This window comes from Parus major, chromosome 9 (genome assembly GCF_001522545.3).
Source record: "Parus major isolate Abel chromosome 9, Parus_major1.1, whole genome shotgun sequence".
NCBI classification, from domain to species: Eukaryota; Metazoa; Chordata; class Aves; order Passeriformes; family Paridae; genus Parus; species Parus major.
The window spans coordinates 14,453,510-14,475,677 of NC_031778.1; the positions used below are offsets into that span (position 1 = coordinate 14,453,510).

A 22,168-nucleotide genomic window follows, 5' to 3' on the forward strand; every position below is an offset into this window, starting at 1 on the left:
GTCACCAGATTTGTCTTTTCTATTCCAGAACAGTCAGACAGCTGCATCTGCTGGCCTGTCAAATGCAATGCTGGTCTATATGTACACAAGAGCCATAATACAGGTCTTTTCCAAAATGACAGATTTTTAGAACTACCTTTCACCATGATCATCTCAACCTTGCTTTTCCTATTCTTCAAAAAAGCTTTCCATGTTGTAGGAGTGACAGGGAAAACTCTTTCCACACACCTAGACAGCTTTTCTATGTTAATCACTGCCCTGAAAAATAAACAGAAAAAGCCAGCAGTTCCTCCACCAAGGTGCAACGCTGGGGCACGTGTGGATGCTCTTCCATTTTGAGAAAGAAGAGCCAAAGACAACTTTCAAACATTCCATTCTCACAGAGCCCTGCTGGGACCTTCCAACACATTCCACCTTGGTCACAGCATACACACTTTCCCAGCTCCCACTTTTCTTATGTGTGATGAACTAAAGGTGAACCAGGACCAAAATTTTAAAGTACATCCCTGCATACAAAGTGAAAGGCCAGAATTGACTCAGGAAGGAGTCCCTGTGCTCTTGAGTTTGGCCAGTCTGAAAAGGAAGCAATTGCAAGACATCTTCCAGCAACCTGCTCTTAATCCAAACCATTCCCTACAAAGCACTGCTCTCCCCACTCTCACATTGAGACCTGAAGCCCCTTTTTTGGGGTGCAACTACATCTTGGAGTCTTTTCAGCCTAAAGATCCCCTTGCACGGAGCACATTCCTTCTGACAGTAAGCCATACCATGGATTATTGAGGAAAAAGCACCAAAACCCAAAGTCCACCCAAGAAATTGTTGCCTGCATATGCATTTCAGCACAGAGCACCCTGCTTGATAGCAGGCTGTTGGCAGAGACAACTGCAGCAGCTCTGGACAAACACTGAAGGTTATTTTTCTCCACACTCCTGACACCCTTAGAAGCTCTTAATCTTTCTCCCCTGCATCTGAGCACACTCAGAAATTGAGAAAAATGAGAATATAACTGGACAAGTGCCAGGAGACATGCCAAAAGAAGTCTCACTAAATTAAATGGCTGCACTCCTACATGCTGGTCCTTAAAGGTAACACAAATACCAGCCTCATTTGCCAAGAACCCATCCTACTGATACAGAAAGAATGAAAAAAGTCATTATGGCAAAGCCAGCTGTCAGCACCAATGGAAAGCTGTCATCTGCTGCTGTCCATTTCTGCTTACAAAACCATTTCTCAGCTGAAATGGCTGTGGTTCAGGTGAAGCTTTGAAAACAAGCAGCAGAGCACACAAAGGCCACAATGCCTAGAAGCTAGTAAATACAAGCTATAGTATACACAATCAGCACAGATGACTGATGAAAGTAAATAATAATAATGAGATTTTTAAGTGCCCCAAAAAAGAGTCCAGAGCCCCTGGATGCTCCAGACGTTTTGGCAGAAGGCTTTTTTCACACCTCCACAAGACTCCAGCTGACACTAAAAACACACAGGTCGAAATGCGAACACATACAGAGATCTGGCAGAAAGCTGTGGTATTGCAGAAGTCCTGAGACAAGGCCAAGGCACTGAAATAAATCCCTACAGGCTCAAGTGGGACTTATGTGGTGCCTTGGCCCCAAGCTAACCTCTGCAGTGGACTGAGTTATACCCACAGCCTCCTGACGCGAGAGCTTCCCAGCAGGAACGCGCGAGATCCGAAGCACTACCGCTGGCAGCCACCTACAGCCCAGGGGCTATTTTCTGTCACCCGAGACAGCAGGTGAAGCAATGCCCATGAATGACACTGCTTACAGCCCGTCTGGGAAGTGATTCTCTGCACAAGTCTCTGAGTGCACAGCTTTGGCAACCCAAACACCTATTTGGCCTTTCTTTTCCCCATCCTAATCAGGCTTACAGCACCCAGAACAATCCCAGTGCAGGCCTGTCAGCTGAGTTCAGAAAGGATGGAAAATTTCTCATGAGCAATGAGAAGAATCATCAGGCAAACTGCAGTTTTTGACAGTACTTTAAAAGTGTGTACAGAATCTTTCTTTGACGTGCCCTCTAGCTGCAAAGGAGATTTTTTGTGTTTCAACTTTGCTCTCGGCTCTCTGTTTTATAGCCTGAAGTGCTGTTGTACCACTAAGACACCAAGCCTCCAATGCACAAGAGATGCACTGAAGGGGGTCCAAGCACTCAGCTGAGCTCATGCTCACAGTCCCAGCTCTACATACTATTAGCAAGATGGTCAGATGGAAAAGGAATGCACCCAGTCTATGCGTCCCAGGAACACGCAGCAGGTTTCTGACCACAGGCTGTCAATGGCTCAGCCTCGCTGTGCTGTGCCTCTGGCTAAAAGTCAGAAATGAGGCACTGAGCCCATCCTCATTCACCATCTAAAGCCAAAAGTTGAAATATGTGGGACGAAAGACTAGAGAGGGACCCTACAAGCAGTCAGGACATGTGCTTGGGGAAGGAGGACTTCTTTGTCCCACTGCTCAGCCCTCAACTGAGCACTGTGTCCCTGTGAACAACTGTGCAGAAGCCTTCTGTGTCTCTCTCCTCTCTCCCCCACAGCACTGACACTGCAAGCACACTGGTACTCACTGCTTCTGGAGCAAGTGCTGGTGCTGCTGCTGCTGCTGCTGTCGGTAGGTCTCAATCGTGTGCTGGGGAAGGTACTGCATCAGCTCCAGGGACTCTTTGATCTTCAGCAGCATTTCGTATGTCTCTCGCCCCCTCACCTGGACCACAGGAAAAGGAAAGGGGGTTGGAGGGGAAAGAAAAGCTTTAAAGGACTGCATTTATAGACCTTATTGATAGTCACCTTAGAAAAAGTAAACAACCAGAGCAGGATGCAAATACACTGTTTATACAGTATGCTCACACAATAAAACTGCTAAGCCTTGTTCTAGAGGTGCAGCAAATAATGTTAAAGAATGATAATCTCACACTGCAGGCTGATGAACATCCTGGGGTTGTCATATGACTCTGTGTGAATCTATGCCAGCCAAAAGCAACATTCTGATCCAACCTATTTAGACAGAAAATGTCTTTACTTGCCTCAGATGTAAGCGGATCTGGTGCTGAATCTTACATGCCCTCAGAAAAGACAGCACTTGAATTTGGGAGCTGGGTTTGTCTCTCCCTTCTCCTCCAAGCACTCCATGATTTGTGATTTATCCAACTAAACACGGCACATGGCAAGGGGCTAAATGGCCAGTTAGAGATAGTTCTTGCCCTGAGTCTGCACTCAGTACAGCATATTTCACTTCTGCCACTGCATTACAACTGCAATACACATAAAAGCCACAGAAGCATCTACCTATTAGTATGACATCACCCAGTTTTCTAGAGAAATGTCACGTGCCACAGACCCAGAAATGACAGAGGAGGAAACCTAGTTAGATCTCAAAGACAGTGTTTGCACCAGGACAGACAGATTCCTTGGGATATTCCATATGTCTTGCATAAGCCATTCTTAGCACCTAGTGGAATTTTTAATATTTTTTTTAAATTTAGAATATGTATTTAATATTAGTAGCACATGTGATCAAAGAAATTAAAAATTATTCCTTCACAACCCAACCCCATCCTCAGTTCTCTCTGAAGTCTAGGTGAGCCTTGAGTCACTACTGAAGATACTGAACATAGGGTAAATAGAGAACTCACTGGCAAGTACAGGAGCTCATCATCTGGGGAACGTCTTTTTTTGATAGATGTCATCTGTATGCCATGAGTTCCTTGTCGAAAAGCTGGAAGAGAAACCCCAAAGGCATCCCATTAAAAAAAAGAAGGAGGGGGCAGAGGGAGGGAAGGAGCATACAAAGAAGAGTACGGCAAAAAGAGAGATACAGAAGAGATATGAAGTGTATGACCAGCTCAGATCTGTAGTGCTCTGAAGGGATCTCTGCCCGAGCCACTCTAGAACTGTCCTTGCAGCTCCTGGCTCCTTAGGTCAGACAGGACTGCAGATGCTGGCTGGCCATGTCACTTGGGCAAACACATTGACCAAGGAGTGCTGGATATATGACAAAACCCTGGCAAACCACAAATAGAATAAGCACTGGTTCTTTACAGGGAAGTTCCAGAAAGTTTTGGTATTACAGGGCTCACAAGCTGTTGGTGAATCAGTGATCAATGAAGGCGAGACCACTGGCAGGGAGCAGAACTCAGTGAGAAAACACAGCCCCACTCCAGTCTGCCTCCTGTCATAACCCGTGCCCTGCTGTTCAGCCCGCTGCCTTCACTGAGTACCGGGGAAACCAAAAGTGGATTTCCACATCCTCCATGTCCAAGGAGGACTTGGCTGTTTTCAGAGCACTGAGAGGCTGCTTGGCAGAGTGTCTCCAATGCACAGCAGGGTTTGTGTGGAGCCTCAGTCTACATCCCTGTGGCTGGAAGACACCTGCCACAGCACAGAAGGCTGGCTAGATGAAGCAAAGAATAACAGCAAGACCCCAAACAAGCAGCAAAGGTTCAAAAGGTTAGAGTTCCAGACAGACAACTGGAAGGTGGCAAATAAACACCCCTTCCACCCACCACTGGCAGGACTAATCTAACACCAGCAATGCTGCAAGGGAGCCCCCAAACCCACATTGTCAAACACTGCTTTGTGAACAGCAGCTCCATTTTTAGGCTGATTCACCCTGGGAGAACAGACATCTAATGCCCTCCTGCCTCCAAGCCCATGCACAGCACCACTCTGTCTCCGTGGCAGAAGCACCCAGACACAGCCCCATCTGCGATCTGCCCAGCTCTGCCAGCTACTTACGGCGCTTCGTACCATCACCATTCTTTGTGCTGTCAGACACTTGCTGCTTGCGGATGCTGTCCTCGTCTGCCTTGCGGTCTCTGCCTGGGCAAGCACAAATACGGGCTTCGAAACATCGGCGGCCCAAGACTTGCCCGCTGGGAAGAGAGGTGAGGAGAAACATCAGCTGGCAGCTTGGATATGGCCAGCAGTTCCCCTCAACTTCACACCTCACTGTGCACCTTCCATTTCCCAGTCTGCATTTCCCGGGTGCTGGGCAACTCCCACCTACACAGACCTAAAAAATACCCTAAAGCCCCTTGAATTAAGCTGCTCTTAAGGATATGGAATGCTGCCCTAAGTGGAAGAGGAGCCAGAAGGGTTATACTCATGATGCACAACTCACTCTCTGGTTTCCAGGGTCACAATGATAAGGATCGGGCGGCGGTTCATCCCTCCAACACAGCTGCTGTTGCACATGAAGTTGTACAAGACAGTAGTGAACTCGGTTCCGACCTGGATGAGACAAAGGCGATGAGCACAAAAGATGGTGGATACAAAACTCCACTTTTTCCAGGCTCTCTTGTATTTCCCAAGCTGGGCTGCAACTGGACCAGCATGAAATAGGCCCTCACTACAAAGCTTCCTTAAAAGAAATTAAGAGCCCCTGCTCTATGGAGGATCGATCTAGAGGGATAAGCATCTATCTAGAGGAATAAGGAGGGTGTTTCACAGCTCATTTCTGACAGAAAGGAAGAAGGGACTCACTGTGATGAGATAGGGACAGCCCAAGACCCAAATTCCTTTGCCCAGGGTTACAATCTCCACCCCTTTTGTGCCAGGATGCCACCAGCTCAGGCTCACAAACATACCTGGGGTGGCTCATAGGGGACCAGCACACTCTGCCTCCCGGTGATGGGGTCTTCTACATACTGGGCATGGCTGTTCCCTTCCACTCTGATCAGGTGGCTGGGAGGTGCAATCTGCCCTGCAAGGGCAAAGAGAAAAAACAAGAAGTAAGGTCATGCACAGGGTGGCAAGATCTGCCATCAAGGGAGATGCATGTGGCCCCAGAGGTGCATCAGAGCACACATGGGTAGCCCTTGAAGCACCCCTACCCATGACCCCCGCTGCCAGACACCAAAGGCAACACAGGCTTTCTCAAGCTCACTCTGGACATCTGTGGCTAAACTTGAACAAGGGCTTCCCAAGATCCCAGACTAAGTGAGCCCAAATGTGAACTGAATGGCAGCTCACAGCAGTTCTTCCAGCAGATAACTTCTGCTGGATTTTCACACCAGCTGAAAGCCTTTATTTTTCTCCCTCTAATGCATATACAAAGCAAATTCTTTCAAGTCTCAATTCCCACTCTTTTTCCAATCAATTGCTAGCCCTCTTCTGATCCCTTCCATCAGTCTTGATTCTTAAAAAAAAGTTTCAAGGAGCAAGCGAAATATACATTTAATTAATGGAGAGCTTGAAAAGTCAGATTGCTTACAGCAGCAGCAGAAGGGAACGTGATCTTCTTGGTTCCTAGGCCACTTTCCAGTAATTAAAAGCTTCCTTCCTACAGAATTTCTTCAGTGTTTCTACAACATACAACTAAATTCTGATGAGAGAAGTCTGCTATGGGTTCATCTCAAGAATTTGTTTTGTGTATAAACTTAATTTCCTACTCAAAACACAGCCTATTTCTAGAGAAGTAGTAATTTCAGAGTAAGGAAAATCCCCTATAAATTCTTTCTTAAAACTCCATCATTGAATGGTGTCAAGCCTTAATAAATCCAGTCCCATCAGAAAAGCACTTTTTAATATAAAAAACTGTTTTGAAGAACTGTCTCAGTCTACTCTGATTTTATACTCCCAAATTCTTGTGTATCTCTGGGGTTTGTCTAGCTGGCTGCACTGTAACCAGCAATGAGATTCAGGCTCCTAAGACATCCTGCTAACTGACACCAACAGGGTTTTTTTACAGTAGGAGATAAATAATGTACACAGAATAAAACAGATGCTCTGAACTTAGGTGAACTTATGTGGCCAAGGCGAAATGGAACCCAGACCCTGAGCTTGCAGAAAACCAAAGGATGTTTTAGAAACAGCTGCTACTTCATTAACATAAGGAGAAGCAAGTAAAAGATTAAAACATTAATACTGTTACATGTAGAAGAACATTGCCTACAGTTGATGCTGGCACTTAGCATTACCCTGCCAGAGATAAACAGCCCCTCTGTCTTTGAGGCGTGGATCAAGGACTGGAGATGATATTGCATCCTGTTACTAGATCCCTGTCCCAGCGACATGGAAGCTCATTCCTGAGCACAAGAACAGCTGCTTCTCATTGCAGGAGCAAAAGCAGAGCAGAGAAAGGCTGCCAGAGGGGCAGTGCCTGCCACGGGCACAGACATCCATCCAACCTGGGCAGGCGCGAGGTTTATTTCAGTGCTTTCCTCAAGGACGAGCTTGCACAGGGACAGCTAAAGCATTGCATGATCCTTCCTGGCAAGCACGGGAAATAAAAAGCTGCACAAGGTGTCCCAGGGAGGTCTGTTTCCAGAAGGTTTGCTCTGAAGCTGCTGTCACATCCCTCAGTGGCCAGTCATCAGCCAAACAGCTCTGGAGAGGGACTGCCAGCACAGCACTGCCCTCCTTACCCTCGTTGAACTCCCGGCTCAGCTCGTGGTTCGGGCAGCGTTTGACCACTTCGGTGACATGTTCGGCTTTCTTGTAGACTGGCATAGCCCTGATGACAGCTCCCTGAGGTGGTGGGGTCATCACTTTGATCTGGATGGGACATGTCTTGGCAATCTGGCAGTACAGCTTTTTCAGTTCTGTGGAATACTGAATGGGTAACAGACCAAAAGAGAGTCAGAAGTTCAGCTAGGGATAAAGGCACACCAGAAACATGGAGACTGCTTTGCACATGTAACCAAAAGCACCAACCACTGCCTGGGCACTGCATTTGTTTGCACAACAGCCACGCTTCCAGAAAAGTGACAAAACCCCATGACCTTTACTTGCTGTAAAATAGCAGAGTATAAATCTACATACTAGCTTTCCCAAAGGCAAAAATCTTCAGATAAAGAGCACTTCATTTACTCGAACAAATAAAGCCTTTATTTCTCTTGGGGACACACTCCCTCTTGTAAAGGACATACATTACCCACCTAACAAAACAGATGCTATTCTTCTCACAACATCCTGTAATCCTGGAAGCACTCAAAACCACAGACAAAAGTGTTTCATCCTGTTTTCTAAGAAGGCCTCCTACTCTTACAGAGGGATTAAATAAAAACATAAACCTTGGAACTGAACAGTACTTGAAAACAAGGCCCTAATCAATTTGGGAGTTATACCAAATCTGACACTTCAGTCATCTTTTAAAACCATCTTGTACATCTACTGAACATCTCTGTAGTAATCCCCTCACTTCTGAACTCAAAGCATTACATCCAAAAAGGAGGTAAAAAAACCCAACAAAACAACAGTTTTGTTTTCTGAAGGCCAGAAGAGTTGAACAGACCAAATACCAGCCCATGGTGACCAGAACCTAGAGCATAACCCAGAAGCTGGCTCCAAAAAGGAGGCTATGACCATGCAATGAGCACTTGGAACAGAAAAAGATGCTCTTATTCACTGTGCTAATTTGGACAAATTAGATTTCTCTTAAGATGTTCCCCACTAAAACAGTAAACTAATGCAGCATTTTCATGGGGCATGTTCACATCTGGAAACCTTTACTCAGCAAAATATCAAGGCTGAAGTTGGTGGTTTCTTTTCAAAACCCCTCACTAAAATAAAGGCATCTGCTAGCAGGGAGGATGGCAAGGAAAGTCCCAAGTGGTTCAATACTGTACAACCTAAATCCATTTTCCTGGATATCTCACATAAAGGAGACTCTCCAGTCTCCCTGCTGTACAGGGCTGCTCCAAAATACATCAGGTTTTTTAGAACCCTACTCCAGGGTTATTCAGTTTCCTCCTGGTATTCAGACATTCATGAGTGCAGAGCTCTCGCTGTACCTCTATCAACATAACCCACAGGAATTACTGGCATTTCCCCATCTCCATGTCCTCTGTTCTTGCAGACAAAGAAAAGTGAAAGCCCCAAGGTGGTTATTTCCTCACAAGAAAAGGTCTCTAGCAGCTGTGGGCCAGTAGAGCCCCGTTCCCAGCTGTTCAAACACAGCAGTGACAGGTTCATACTGGTCAAGAGCACACTGTGGCCATGGACCCCACTGGCACGTGCATGGGTGGGTGGCAGATGATGCAGCAGCAAAAGGATTAGCTAGTGATAGTCAGGGATTATTTGCATTTCAGAGTGTACACACTGCTAACACAGGAAAAACCAAATTTGCAGGAGACACTGGGTAGGAGAAAGGGATTAAACCTAAGCCAAGCCAGTCCCTTCCCTCCTCACTCAACACCATCCTGCCATGTGGCAGAGAAGATGCTACAGGTATTTAAGATACGAAAAAAGATTTCTTTAAAATGCAAAGGCCAAATTGTGCAATGTATTTTATGTGCCTGCAGGCTAGAGATTAAACCCACAAAGGATTTACCCAGCCTGCGGAAACAGGGAACATGCCAAACAATTACAAAAAAAAAGTTGCGAAACAGATCTAGATGGTGATTTATATCGTACATCTTTTAAATGTGAAATTCCTCATTGTTTTTTAATTAAAAAGCAATTCCTTACTGAAGGTAAGAGTGAGCTTACTATGTTGTCTTTTCATCTCAAGAGGTAGAAAAAGAATCACATATATTTCAAAAGGAAGAGAATCTGTAAAGCATTGTTTCCTTCAACGCATCAGTTTGCTCAGAGCAGTATGAAGGTTTCAAGGACAGAAAGCCTCAAAAATCTCAAAAAGCCAACTAATCACTTGGATGCCTTAACATCACTGAAGCATAAAGAAATTGGGCACCCAAAGGTGATGGGCTGAAATGCAAGCATAAATGTTGAAGAGCAGTGGTGCACAGAGGGCACAGCACACGCCAGGAGGCACCGTGTCCAGTGCCTGCAGGCATCCAGAGAATTAAACATATGGAAGGAGATGCTCACCCTCAGTCACTGATCAGGAATCGTGGTGCTGACTGTAATCTTATATATATCATCTTAAAAGAGAGAAAGCTGGGCTTACGAGGGGGAAAACAAAAATCACCGCTTTTGGAAAGACTGAGATGCACCCAAAACCAGCACAAATACTGAGGCCTGTGATCAAACAGCACAGCTCCTCTACTAGTGGGGAAAGGGAGGGATCTGCCCTCCACCCACCCTTTGGCACCCCAACTGTTGGGCCTCTTTGGCTATGACCAGCAAGGAAGGCATTGGACCCACACCCTAAATTCACAGAAAGCAAAGAGCTAATGATTATAGTATAATGGTTATGATGAACAAACCATCTAACAAACAAACACAGGGCAGACTCAAAAAACTGCAGGTTATGGCAAACAACTTGAACTTGGCATGTCAGGAAAGGAGGGTAACCAGGAGCCCACCTCTGCTTCGGAGCACAGACAGGACATGGGAAGATTAGGCAGCAGTGGCCAGCAGAGTCAAGAGAGGCAACGGGGGCTGAGCTGCCTTTTTTGTCACCTGATTGCAAGAGGAGTTCAAGCCTCACAGGCACTGCACAGGGCTTAGGGACATGGCACAGAGCCATGATTTCACATCCACCCCAGGCACAGCCGCCTGTGAGCGTGTAATCACTGAAGGGACAGTCATTTAACACCGGTGTAAATCTGTCCACGGGGTACCTGCTGTCAGACAGAGAGGGGCTCGAGTTTCTCACCCCAACCAACTTTGCTGCAACCAGGAGTAACCTGATGCACAGCCATTTACTGGCATAAATAGATGCCAACAACTAGGTCATGGTGACTTCGTCCTGGATCAGTGATAATCGCTATATCCACAGAGCAAGACAGGATATTGTATATAGATTTCAAAGCAAAGGCGCTTCAGAAAGAAAACTCAAGGCAGGAGCTGTTTGTGCCCTCAGTGCCTGTAAGAAAGGATCACCTTCTTGGCACAGGTGCTGCTCCTCAGTGGTCCCAAACCATCCCACCCTGCAGGAGGTGACACATCCCCTGCTCACCATTTTGCTGTGAACTGACACTCGTATGAGGGGTGAGACTGTGAGCAATTCCCAGAAATCCAAAGCATGACTTAATCAACACACTTGAGCAGGAAAATGAAATTAATTAGGAATACAAATATAAAAAATGAGTTTCACCAAACAAACAAGTCTATCAGTTAATAAGATGACAACAACCATTATCTGGCAGTAGGAACAAAGGTTGTGCCAACAGCCTACGGAGTGCAACACCACTTCCACCTGAGTACAGACCTGAAAGCCATTTAAAACAAAAGAGCTGAGCCTGGAAATGTGTTATCTTCTGAATATCTTCCTGAAGAGGAAGAAGCTTTAACTCAGACTTTTCTTTGGAGTTTGACTGCTGCCTGCCATGAATTTAGCTTTTTGCTTAATAATATGTTTTAAAAGGAAAGACAGAAACATTCCAATGCCTGCAACTCTGCTCTCCTACAGTATGCAGACATATTGTATTATCCACTCTTGGCACTCTGGCTGGTAATTCACTATCACAATACACACACCAGCTACCATCAGGCAACACCTGTCTGATTTCTCAGTAAGCCCCTTCTACTGAAGGTGTGTCAACAAAGGGTTGAAAGGCAAAATCTAAACACTTCCTGACTCTCAAATGGAAATTTTTTGCTAGAAAGGAGTGTAGTCTCCTAAAAGTGCTCAATGCAATACAAGCCACAATGGCTTTTTACCAAGTATTCAATTCCTCTGCAAAAGCCTGATGCAGTGAAATCCCCCCAAGGACTACTTTTGAAATCTACCTCTAATATCTGTTTTACCATCTGATCCAGCAGAGGGATTATGGCTCCTAAATCTTTAAAAGGAGTGGGGTTCAGTCAGCTCTACAAATGCTGATGGGATGTCAGCCTGAAGGTGATCCCAGAGGTTGGCTTAAGGCATTACAGTTCCCTGAGCCTCTCCTGCTCAGATCAACAGGTCTTTCAAATATTTTGCAAGCTTCTTTCAAGTAGTCATGTTTTAGTTCAACTCAGTTAACTACATTCATTTGAAAACTTGGTGTTTTCAAAGCTGTCAATCAGCTATGCTTTCTCCCCTACCAAACTAACTCCCTATGAAGGGGAGAAAAAAGAACAGGTTAGAAGAGTTGGAATGCAATAGCTATCTGCACCAAAGTATTCACAGGTGAAAATAAGGAGAGTCACAAAGAAACAGAAAATAATTTGAATATGTTTTAATTATTCAGGAGAACAAAAGGCAGTGAGATGAAAGGAAGCTACCAACTAAGAATAAAAACTGAAATTTACAAAAGCACCTTTAATATTTTTGCTATGCTACACCATGATTTTACTTTTCATTTACAAAAAACTGCTGGGAGCAGGTGGGGGCACAAGTGTAAATGTGCACACACACTCTTAGGAACCAGCTTGTACTCAGAGGACACTCAGTGAAAAGGAGCTGTACCAGGAGTGCCATTCACATGAACATCTTCCAGATTTAACCTTCAGCTCAGCATAACCTTAACCCCCTGGCTTGTGAGCTGACTTGTTGCAGCTTCAGTTTGAAGTCATCTGTCTCACCAGGCTCCAGGGAAAAGCGGACAGCTTGCTGCTTAGTGGGTATAGCTGGCATTCAAACCATGGGCACAAAAGGTCCAGCGACACAGACCCATCAGGTGTGGTAACAACCCCCGGCCTTACAGCCCGGGGCACCAGGGACACAGACACACCTGTGAGCATCCCCATCTGCAAGGGAAGCCATCGTGCGATGCCCGGGAGCACGGCAGTGGGAGGGGATGCTGATGCAGCCCCACGAGTGCTTTGCAGGCATTTACTAAATTTCTCCACCCCGGGGCAAAGGAAAAACCATGTCACACTTTCTTCCCTCTTGAGGAAGGGCAGTGAATCACCCAAGGGCGTCCGCCTTTGCAAAGACTTAAAACTTCATTTCCCCTGGGGCTCTTCTGCCCCCTCCCCGTCCCCACCGCCTCGCCAGGCGCTCACGAACGGTGCTGACGAGTTATTAAAATCCTTCCTCCGAGCGCTTTTCCCCGGGAGCCGCAGCCAAAGGCCGCCTGTTGCCACCTGTCAGTCGCGGGGATTAATTACCTGCGCCGGGCGGGGAGCGGCACATTCCTGCCGGCCTCGCCCGCCGGGATGTTGACATCAGGCAGGTGGGCCCCGCGTCCCCCCGGCCGAGGGGGAACGCGACCCACGGGCCGCGGGAGCGGCGCAGGGCACGGGGGAGCGGCGGGGCTGCCCCGGGGCGGGCGGCACTCCCAGCGCCCGCAGCTGCTGCGCCTCGCAAACCCCAGCGAAAAAAATAAATATATGGCTGCCTGTGTGTGTGTGTGTGATGACCTGCTTAGGTAAACGGGGAAGGGGAGGGGTGGCAGGGAGGAGAGCGGAGAAACGTAGCCTGCGGACAGGGATTCAGGGCCGCTGCCCGGCACGGCGGGGCTGAGCCCCCGAGCTCCGGAGCTGTGGCACCGCAGGGCAGGCAGGGCCGGAGCGGCAGCCCTGCCCCTCGGGCAGAGGCACCCGGGAGCTCCGCCATCCGCCTCCCGCAGGAGCTCCGGCGGGACCCTCCGAGCAGCACTCCCCGCCCGTCCCCACCGCCTGCAACACACCCCGACTCGGAGCCAGGGATGGAAAGGGGACATGCACATGTGGCCATGGTATAGAAAACCTCTTGAAATTCCCAAAAATACAGAATTGAGAGCATCTGCTAGATTCTCACATCTTTATCCTAAAGACATAATTCCTTCATATGACAATATTCAGAATCTCACTTGAGGCTCCCCAGGGGTTTTAATTCAAAACTACCTCCCATCAGGATGTATAGTCTCTACCTAACACTGTAGGAAAGCCACAATAATAACAGAAATAACACCGATAATTTCCCATACTGCTTTTGCACTAGGAAACTATTGTAACTGAAAAATTTACCTATGTGGGCTTTTACATTTTGGTTTCATATCTACAGATTTACTTCATCAACAAATAAGGATCTCTTGAGGTTCAGCTTGAAAACCATTTTAAAAACAAACAACAACGACAAAAAATGATCAACTGAAAAGTATCCTGTATCAAGAGGAAAAAAAAACTCCAATGGAAAACTTTGGAGGCAAGCTTTACACATTTTTTGATACAAAGTGATAGGTGTAAAGAAAGTCTTTACTCTTTGGTTTTGTGAGTTAAGTTCTCTTCCTTTGCTAGACTATTATTTAAATATTTTTGAAATTAAGTTGTTTTAAAACCAAAATCATAACACTGCTGTAGTCAAATGGCCTTAGCTTGTGCAGTCCGTTCACACACTGCTTGTGTATTGTGTTCAGTTTCTCTGTCAGTTTCTAAACCAAAACTTCAGCAGTAGCAAACAAGTTTCAGATGCTAACAATGTCTAATAATTTACATTTCTGATAGATTGCTTTGCAGCAGAAATTTTGTGAGGTAGATGTATGAAATGAGAGAAAATCTGCTGAAAGGAAAGCTAATCTGCTGATCTGCTGCTGAACAACATCTTCCTCAATATCTACATCTGCCAGTGACTTCTCCACTATGAATGCACAACAAATAAGCAATCTATTTGCCTACCACAGAAAATATACCATTAAGAAATATACACTATAGGAGGTTCATTCTCATTCTACCCAAACTCATCTGCAGGCTATGATGTGTTTAATTCCAGCAGAACAGTGAGGGGTGATCAATGTTAGTCTAAATAATTACTTAAAATTGGATTTGGAAAACATCCACTTTGATTATTAAGCATTCATTAGTAAGCCAAAAAAAATCAACAGCAAAATTTTTAACAATTATACTGACTGCCAAAGCAGCTTTGTGAATAACCCCATTGCATTTCCTCCCTCCTTCCACAGCCCTGCAACTCTCAAAGTCACATGGCTACTTCACATCCTCCTAGCAAGGGGGTAACCCACTGCTAACAAAGCACTACACTGGAGCTACAAATATTGGTGTCTCTATAAAATACACACACCTGCTTGCAGGTAATGCAAGTGAGTGCACAGTACACATATGACCACACGTTTTCCTACATGAAACTAAGTTGATTGTACGACCTCAAGCATCAGAATAGCTGAACACTGCAACAGTGACATAACCAGCAACAGTCCTTCCAGACAATTCTACTCATGACACCAGAATGTATACTCCAGTGCTGCAGGCAAAAACCTCCAGGACTTGATTTAGCAAAAACATCACCAGCATACACTTAAATTTTGGCAGCACTGTTAAGCACCACCCTCTCGAGTCAGTGTGCCTCTGTGTAAGAGAATTTGTGAACTCAAACCTGAATTTAAGATCCGATTCTATCTGTACTTTAATGGAATTCCAATTTCTGCTATAAAGGACTCCAGAAATTAGCTGAAAAGAACGTATTCAGGCTCCCAACAGCAAACCCACCCCACCACATACTGCTTCTGACTCACATGCTTTGGCCTCTGATACTGAGCACCAGAACCTGTTCTGCTCATGGACTACTTTAAGTGAAGTCCAGGTTGGCCATTTCAAACCTTCTCCTAGTTCAGTGTGGGGATTTAGCTTTCTATGTCATCTGTCCCAGGCTCAGACAAAGAGGAAAGCTGCTGTGTGTTTCCTATTAGCCTCACTTGTTCAAGTTTGCATGTTGCAGCATGCTCCATCCTACCAGCCAAACTCCAAAAACTCTTCTCAGCTAGAGGAAACATCATCTAGAGTAACTGGACACCAATCTTTAGTGCATGTCCCCATCACTTCTGTCCCCTGCTGAAAGTCAAAGGGTGATAAACTCCAACCATGAGGGAAGAAGCACAGCAATACATAAAGGTTGCTCAATTAAGATGAAGTAAACAGCAAAGCAAAAATCTCAAAGCTCTCCAAAATTAGTCTGATCCCACCAATTCTAACCTGGTTTCAAAAACATGAGTCAGCAGTAGAAGTCCCAGACAAGCAGGTCAGATCTTACAGCCCCATAGAGAATAGACAGAGGCTTTAGGTCCTCTGCAATTTGTGATACAGCCAAAGGTTCAGGTTACTCCACACCAGCTAAAGATCAGGGGAAGAAGCAGGGTACAAGGAAATGCCTAATGCAAGACATTAGGACTAAACTCCTTTTAGTCCCTTCATCTACAAATAAGGGGATTTCATTAATAACTCAGAGGAAAGTGAATGAGTCACTGATACAGTATCTGTTACACCAGAGGGAAGCCAAGCTGGACGAGAGAACACATCAAAAAAACAACCCAACAACGTAACAAAGTTGGTCTGGCAATATAGTCTTTTCAATCAGCAACATCCTAAGCCTGCACATTAGTGGCAGAGTCAGTCCCAGAACTACCAGGCACTCTGCCACAGACTGCACCAGCCATTCAACACCCTGGAAAGCAGGACACTTTACTAGATGGTGACAGATTTCCACCCAAATTCCAGCTCATGCCAAAGGACTGGCCTACTTGTAAAATACCACAGGGTCAGCACGTTGCAAGGATAAGAGTATTTACGTCAAATACTGGCCCATCTTCCTAGCTGGGGCATGAATAGGCTCACAGGAGATGCAAACCAGTCTTTGCACATTCATTCTGATACAGGACAGAAAGTTCAAGCAACTCAAAGCTAAAACCAGGTTTAATGTCTTGTGACCTCTCATACTAAATACTCAGATACATTTTCTATCCTGTTTGTTCTTTCTTGACTTAGGTTTCAGATTCAATGGACTCTATAAAAAGGGCAAATAATCCTTGAAGAAATTCACACACAAATAATTTTTATTTTTTTCCATGCCTTCCTACAATGCTACTGCTGTCATGCTGTGACCAAGTACAGGACTGCTCCCTGTTTCTGGAGTGGGGAACTGGCCAATGCACCCCATGGAGGAGGGCTGGTAGCCCCTGGGGGACCAAGGGGCTCAGCTGGGAACTGGAATAAATCAAGGAGCCACCAACCAAGCCTGTAAATGAGTGCTCTTCTGGATGTGCACTCTCAACAAAGACCGCATGGCTCAGATGGACAAAGGTGATCCCCTTTCTCCTACTCACTTTGCTTCCCCTCCTGTTTATTCCACCTGAGGGAAGGTATGGATACCTCTCCATCCTTCTAACAGACTATTAATCACACCTATGGGAGGCGATGGAAGGGAAGACAGAAAGTATTAAATCTGACAGGCTCTCAAAGTGGCAGTGCCAATGAAATGCATCATTAAGGTGAGTAATTTTCCTGTTTACTTCATAGGCTCTGAGCCCCCCCGCTCCTTCCTCCCTGCCTAGATGTGGGCAGGACCCATCAAGGCAAAGCTTTGGAAGCAAGCAGCAGCGTCCCCAATTTCTACATAAATGCTGCAGGCCAAAGAGCAAAGGCAAGTTCCAACTGAGTCCTTGACAGTAATCAAGCGCTGCGGCGCCTCTGGTCTTGTCTTGTGCATACCTTGCAAGTAGCATCATGTCTTCCCAGGGAGATTTCACTGGCACAGCACGCAAGCGCCTTGTTCCTTGGCTTCTACCTCAGAAAAAGAAAGTCCTGAAAACACACACAGACACACACCCCTGCTTTTCTGCTCCAAAGGAGACCGTTTCCCTCTAAATCTTCAGCGTTCTGTTAGAAGCCCTTTCAGAACAAATTTATGAATTTGCCAGAAATCTCTTTTGTTCCTGTGCAGAAAGGGTAGTGCCAGACCCTTGCCAAAACGGCATTGAGTCTTCTCTGTTAACGTCCAGGAAACTATCCTGAGTCAGATCTTATTACATTTTAAACTAAGCGCAAGTACCAGCAAGTCTCTTCCATGATAACAGCCAGGGCCTGTCCCATTTCCTGATCACATTACGCTCAACTTCCAGAATTACATCTATGCAAATATTGTTCTCCTGCTTGTCGAGCATTTCATTGATAATTAAAGTGAAAAGCCAGCAAAGCTCTTCTGGCCAGGATGGTGAGCGAGGTGACAAACTCACACAGAGACACCAAGCAGGGACAAGTGTTCTTCTGTACGAAGACCACCAGAAAAGGGCCCTCTCCTTCTCCTTGACAATAGAGAATCCAGACTGACTGCAAACATCCTTCAGTTTTCTGGAATTACTGACCCAACAAAGCCACATTCTAGTTCTGAGTCACAGTGAAAACAAGGATTAGGAAAGACAAAAATTACACTTAACTGAGCAAGTCATAGTTTTAGTGAGAACATAAAGATGCAGTAACTTAAATCTAAGTTAGATCAATGAAGCATGACAGCAGCTCCAGAAAACTTAGGATGAATGGTGACTAAGTCAAGCCTTTAAACCTTTTATTCATACAATTAAGCTTTGGGGATCAATGGCAAGAAAGTCAAGCAAAAACAGTCACCAGCTATTACCAGCATTTGCAGGGTTCTAGGATCTGTATTTTGCCCAGACCCTTCCTCCTTCTCACCCTTCTCCTTCCATCCTCAATGACCTAGCCAAGCACAGTCCTTGAGTCAACTCATGTGGTTTCTCCTGAGCCTACTTTCAAAGTCAAGACATGATTCAGCAAGGTGTTTAAGCAGATGCCTACCTTTAAGGTTGGGAGCAGCCTTGCTGACTCCAACAGAACCCAAGAGATTTCACTGGGAATATTCACGTGCTAGAGGTTATGCACTCACTCAAGAGCCTTACTGAACTGAGACCTTGATTTTCCTACGTACCGTGGGAAACAACTCATCAAGTTTCATACTGAGGAACACAGCAGAGCTGCTGCTGCAGCCATCAGGACATTCCCTGCTCAAAAACACAGCACCTCACCCTCAGCCAGCCAGTGAGGTCGATGCTGTGGCATCTTCTCTGCTAGGAAGATCAACAAGCCCAAACCAGGTTTAGGGTACTCCTTCATTTTGTCTCATACTCTCATACTTTGCTGTATGGCTGCAGCAAAGAGAAGAAAGCTGTTCCACAGAGCAGCATTTAGAAAGGGAGGAGGGTCTGCAGTGAGTTCAGAAAATGCTAGCAACAGTCCTTCCTACCCCTCAGAGAAATAAATCTTTGGTTTTGCATCTCCTGGCCCCTCAGAGTAGAATGTCACATCCCATTGGAGTTGCTGTGGAAGCCAAAGGGAATTGTGCAGTAACATGCCACAGAAGAAATGGAAGGCTTGAACAAAGAATAGTCCAGATCTCTGATTTTTAGGCAGCTTTGAAATTTCAGCAAGAAAGCTCAAGTGTATAAAGCAAGCTTGCATGGACCTGGATGCACATCACAGGGAGATCTACAAAAGCCTGCTAGGTAAATGCAAAAGGAAGGACTGTCCAAATACTCCATGACATAGTAACAAATCGATAAATTATTTGAAATAGATTACATCAAGTCTCTCGATACCTAGCAATTGATTTATTTCACTTGGTAGCAAAGATAATAATGTCATCTGTATGATCTAACTGCAAACATAACAGGAATTAATGTGGATTTAGATGCAAATCCTTGCAACCACAACCTGAAGATGGCTTTCCAAGGAAAACACCAAACAGCCCTTGGTCCCTGAAAACCTCACTATTCTGCACTGCTTCATTTGCAAACTGCAAGCTCTGAAGACCCCAAGCAACAGATGCTTTGTGAGAAGAGCTTGCCCATTCAAAACAAGACTGCTTTCCCAACCAAAAAGTAGTCTTTGTTACTGGATAACAGTGAGAACAGGAATAGTTCCCTGGGAAACATAATTTTAAAGTCAGATTTCCCAACTAACCACACCCAATTAGTAAGTAATGCCATGTTTTTGAGTTATTATGGAATCCCGGCAGATTTTTTACTAGTCTTGATTTTCTGATTTTCTCTACTGTCACAACAACAAAAAAAGGAAACAAAACCCCCTCATGACATTATGTAGGTGGCAGGTAACAAAAGGCAAGACCCTTCCCCACTAAAAAGGAGTAAAACAAATGGAACAAAACAAGACAGAGTTGCAACATCAGAAGTTATCCACTCACACTGTCTGGCACTCCCATTTTCCTACAGCTCGTATGTGGCGCATCAGAGAAAAGTGCAAAGTCTCCATGGGCAGAACAGGCTGCTGCCCACAGAACGATGCTGTGCAGATGAATTCCTGCCCTAGCAGAAAGCAAGCTTTGCTCTGAGATAGCTACTACAAATCTCATAAGCCTGCACCACTGCAAGTGCTGTCAAGGGTAACACTTAAAAGCATCCCCTTAGCAGCTCTGAATATAATGATATCCAAATGAAAAGGCAGGAGAAGGGCTGGGACAAGCAGCAGCAAGCCATTCCAAGTGTAGCCCATCAAAGATGATCAACTGGAGTCAAAGTTGTCAAGGACTTTGAATCTACACAAGTTCAATATCTCTCTAGAATTTTACCAGCCACTATGTAGAGGAAGACACCATTAAACAATCACCTCTTTCCATCCACCATCTTCTCAACTGAACAACAGTTCACAGGGGAATAAGTATTTAGCTCTCCAGCTGCAGATGGCAAAGCACCAGGATGCAGAAAAGCCCTAAATAGGATCAGAGATACTAAAAACACACGACAAGGATGTAACCATACTACTGCTATCACAGACAGCAGTTCATTACTGTGTAAGGCAGAGTGCAAGGTTCCTTTGCACAAAGCACTGAGGTTAGAAGAAAAAAACCCCAATATTACAAAGTGTGGAGGCAACAGATTGAAGCACTCCAGAGGGAGGCACTTGGGAAGAAGGAAGCTCATGAGGGAGAAGCCCTAGCCACAGCACACCATCTACCTGATCCTGAAGGACATCAAGGAATAGAGGCCCAGCTAGACTGTAACTGTTGCCATGTATTTCTTATTTAAATGCAATTTGTTTAATCTCAAGTTGGATTCAACCATCAAAGGCTCTCTTCTGTAGCACACTGACAGTTCGCTCTAAATCTCAGCACCTTTAATCCTTTAATTAGCCAAGAAAAATGCAATCTCAACTCTTCCACTAACCTAAGCTAATTTTCTGCATGAAGCTTCCAACTCCTGTAGGTTACAGGTTTTAGCTGCTCGTGTAGCCAAGGGGAAAAATACAAAACAAAACACACCCCCCCAGCACCCCATTCCCACAGAGGCTGATGTGTGCTTCTCCAAGGAGCAAGCTCCTTGAAAATTCCTTGCAGAAGCAAGAGGGATCCATTTTCCCATTGCAGTAGTGGGCTGGGAGGCATAATTACACTAGCCAATTCAGATGAAGAGCCAACAGAGGTTTCTGGGAACAAGGCAATGTTTGCACAGGACATGGATAAAACTGGAGTGTCAAGCCAATGCTTGGCTAAAAGAGTGTCATTAGTGGCTTCAGTCATCTTTCTCAGTGATTTTGGGATGGGAGCTCCTAAGCAAGGAAACAGGAACCCTGACAGTCAACCACTTTGGAAATTCTTCAAAAGCGGATTTCTCCAGAGATGAGCCCTGTTATTTCTCTCTAAAGTGTCACAGCAACCCAGCTCTGAAGGAAGAAATGGAAGACTGCATAAAGCACCAGAGCATCAGGACAGACACCCATTTGGGTAGCTTGAGATATACATCAGGCACTTCATGCAGCCCCAGCAAGAGCAAACTCAAAGAAGGACAAGAGGGCTACCAAAATTCTTCTTGTCTGAAGCCCTAAGCATGTTGGAGCAAGGTATAATCTGCACCTGAACACAATCCTGACCATCTCTCTGGGTCAGGATGAGTCTTGCAGGGTAAGGCAGAAGCAACCAGTGCTCCTGCTCAAGGCAAGGTCATGGTGCAGCTACAGGGACTGGCTGGGACATGCTGACCCTGTGTGTGACATATGGGAAAAGAACTTCAGGCACAGCAAACCATCTCTGCACAGCCCCTAAACTATGACATTCCAGCTGCAGTGTGCCAGAGCCAATGATGCTGCCCACAGCTGCAGCACTAAACAGACACAGCACATCTCTTTCTAGGCACAGCCTGCATGTCCACACAACGCTGCACGGAGCCCAGGGCCATGCCACCCATGTGTGTTTATCTGCCAAGTGTGGACAAGCTGTAGGAGACCTTCCTGGTAGCTGGCCAGGGAACACATGTGAACAGCAGCAGCAAGTCATCAGGGATTTGACAAAGGCATGAAGGCTTAAGAGTAAGAATAACCTCCCTCTGAAGAGCCAATGCACAGTGGAAGAGCCCTGTCAACATTAAAGGCCAAGGACAGGCATTTGTGCATCTTGCAGTTCTTTAATGTGTTTCTGTGTTGAGGTCTTGACAAAGATCAGCACATGACCAGGGCTGCCCTGCTTACACAAGTGCTTTTGGTGAAGTCACAGAAGGATTTTGTTTGAGAAAAGGGGAGAAAAAACCTAAACAGTCTGCTGATTTTAAGCACTAGCAAAATTCTACCCAGGTAGAATTACAATCTCTACCTAGAACAAAGCACTTGGAATGCATGCCCCTTTCCTCTGAAAGGGTTTTAGAGGCACTG

General features: G+C 45.6%; 1 protein-coding gene across 5 annotated transcripts in view; it reads right to left on the bottom strand.

The window, feature by feature from the left end:
* TP63 (tumor protein p63) overlaps positions 1-22,168 on the bottom strand; it is a 98,901-nt gene that overhangs the window by 14,510 nt on the left and 62,223 nt on the right. For 3 of the 5 annotated variants that reach the window (XM_033516788.1, XM_015638325.1, XM_015638328.2), the window contains 6 exons: positions 7,381-7,567; positions 5,602-5,717; positions 5,136-5,245; positions 4,751-4,887; positions 3,649-3,731; positions 2,584-2,720 (listed from right to left, as the gene is read on the bottom strand). In XM_033516788.1, the coding sequence (XP_033372679.1) occupies positions 2,584-2,720; positions 3,649-3,731; positions 4,751-4,887; positions 5,136-5,245; positions 5,602-5,717; positions 7,381-7,567 (770 nt within the window). The remainder of the gene's footprint in view (positions 1-2,583; positions 2,721-3,648; positions 3,732-4,750; positions 4,888-5,135; positions 5,246-5,601; positions 5,718-7,380; positions 7,568-22,168) is intronic. The other 2 variants (XM_015638326.1, XM_015638330.3) reach the window with 1 other exon arrangement.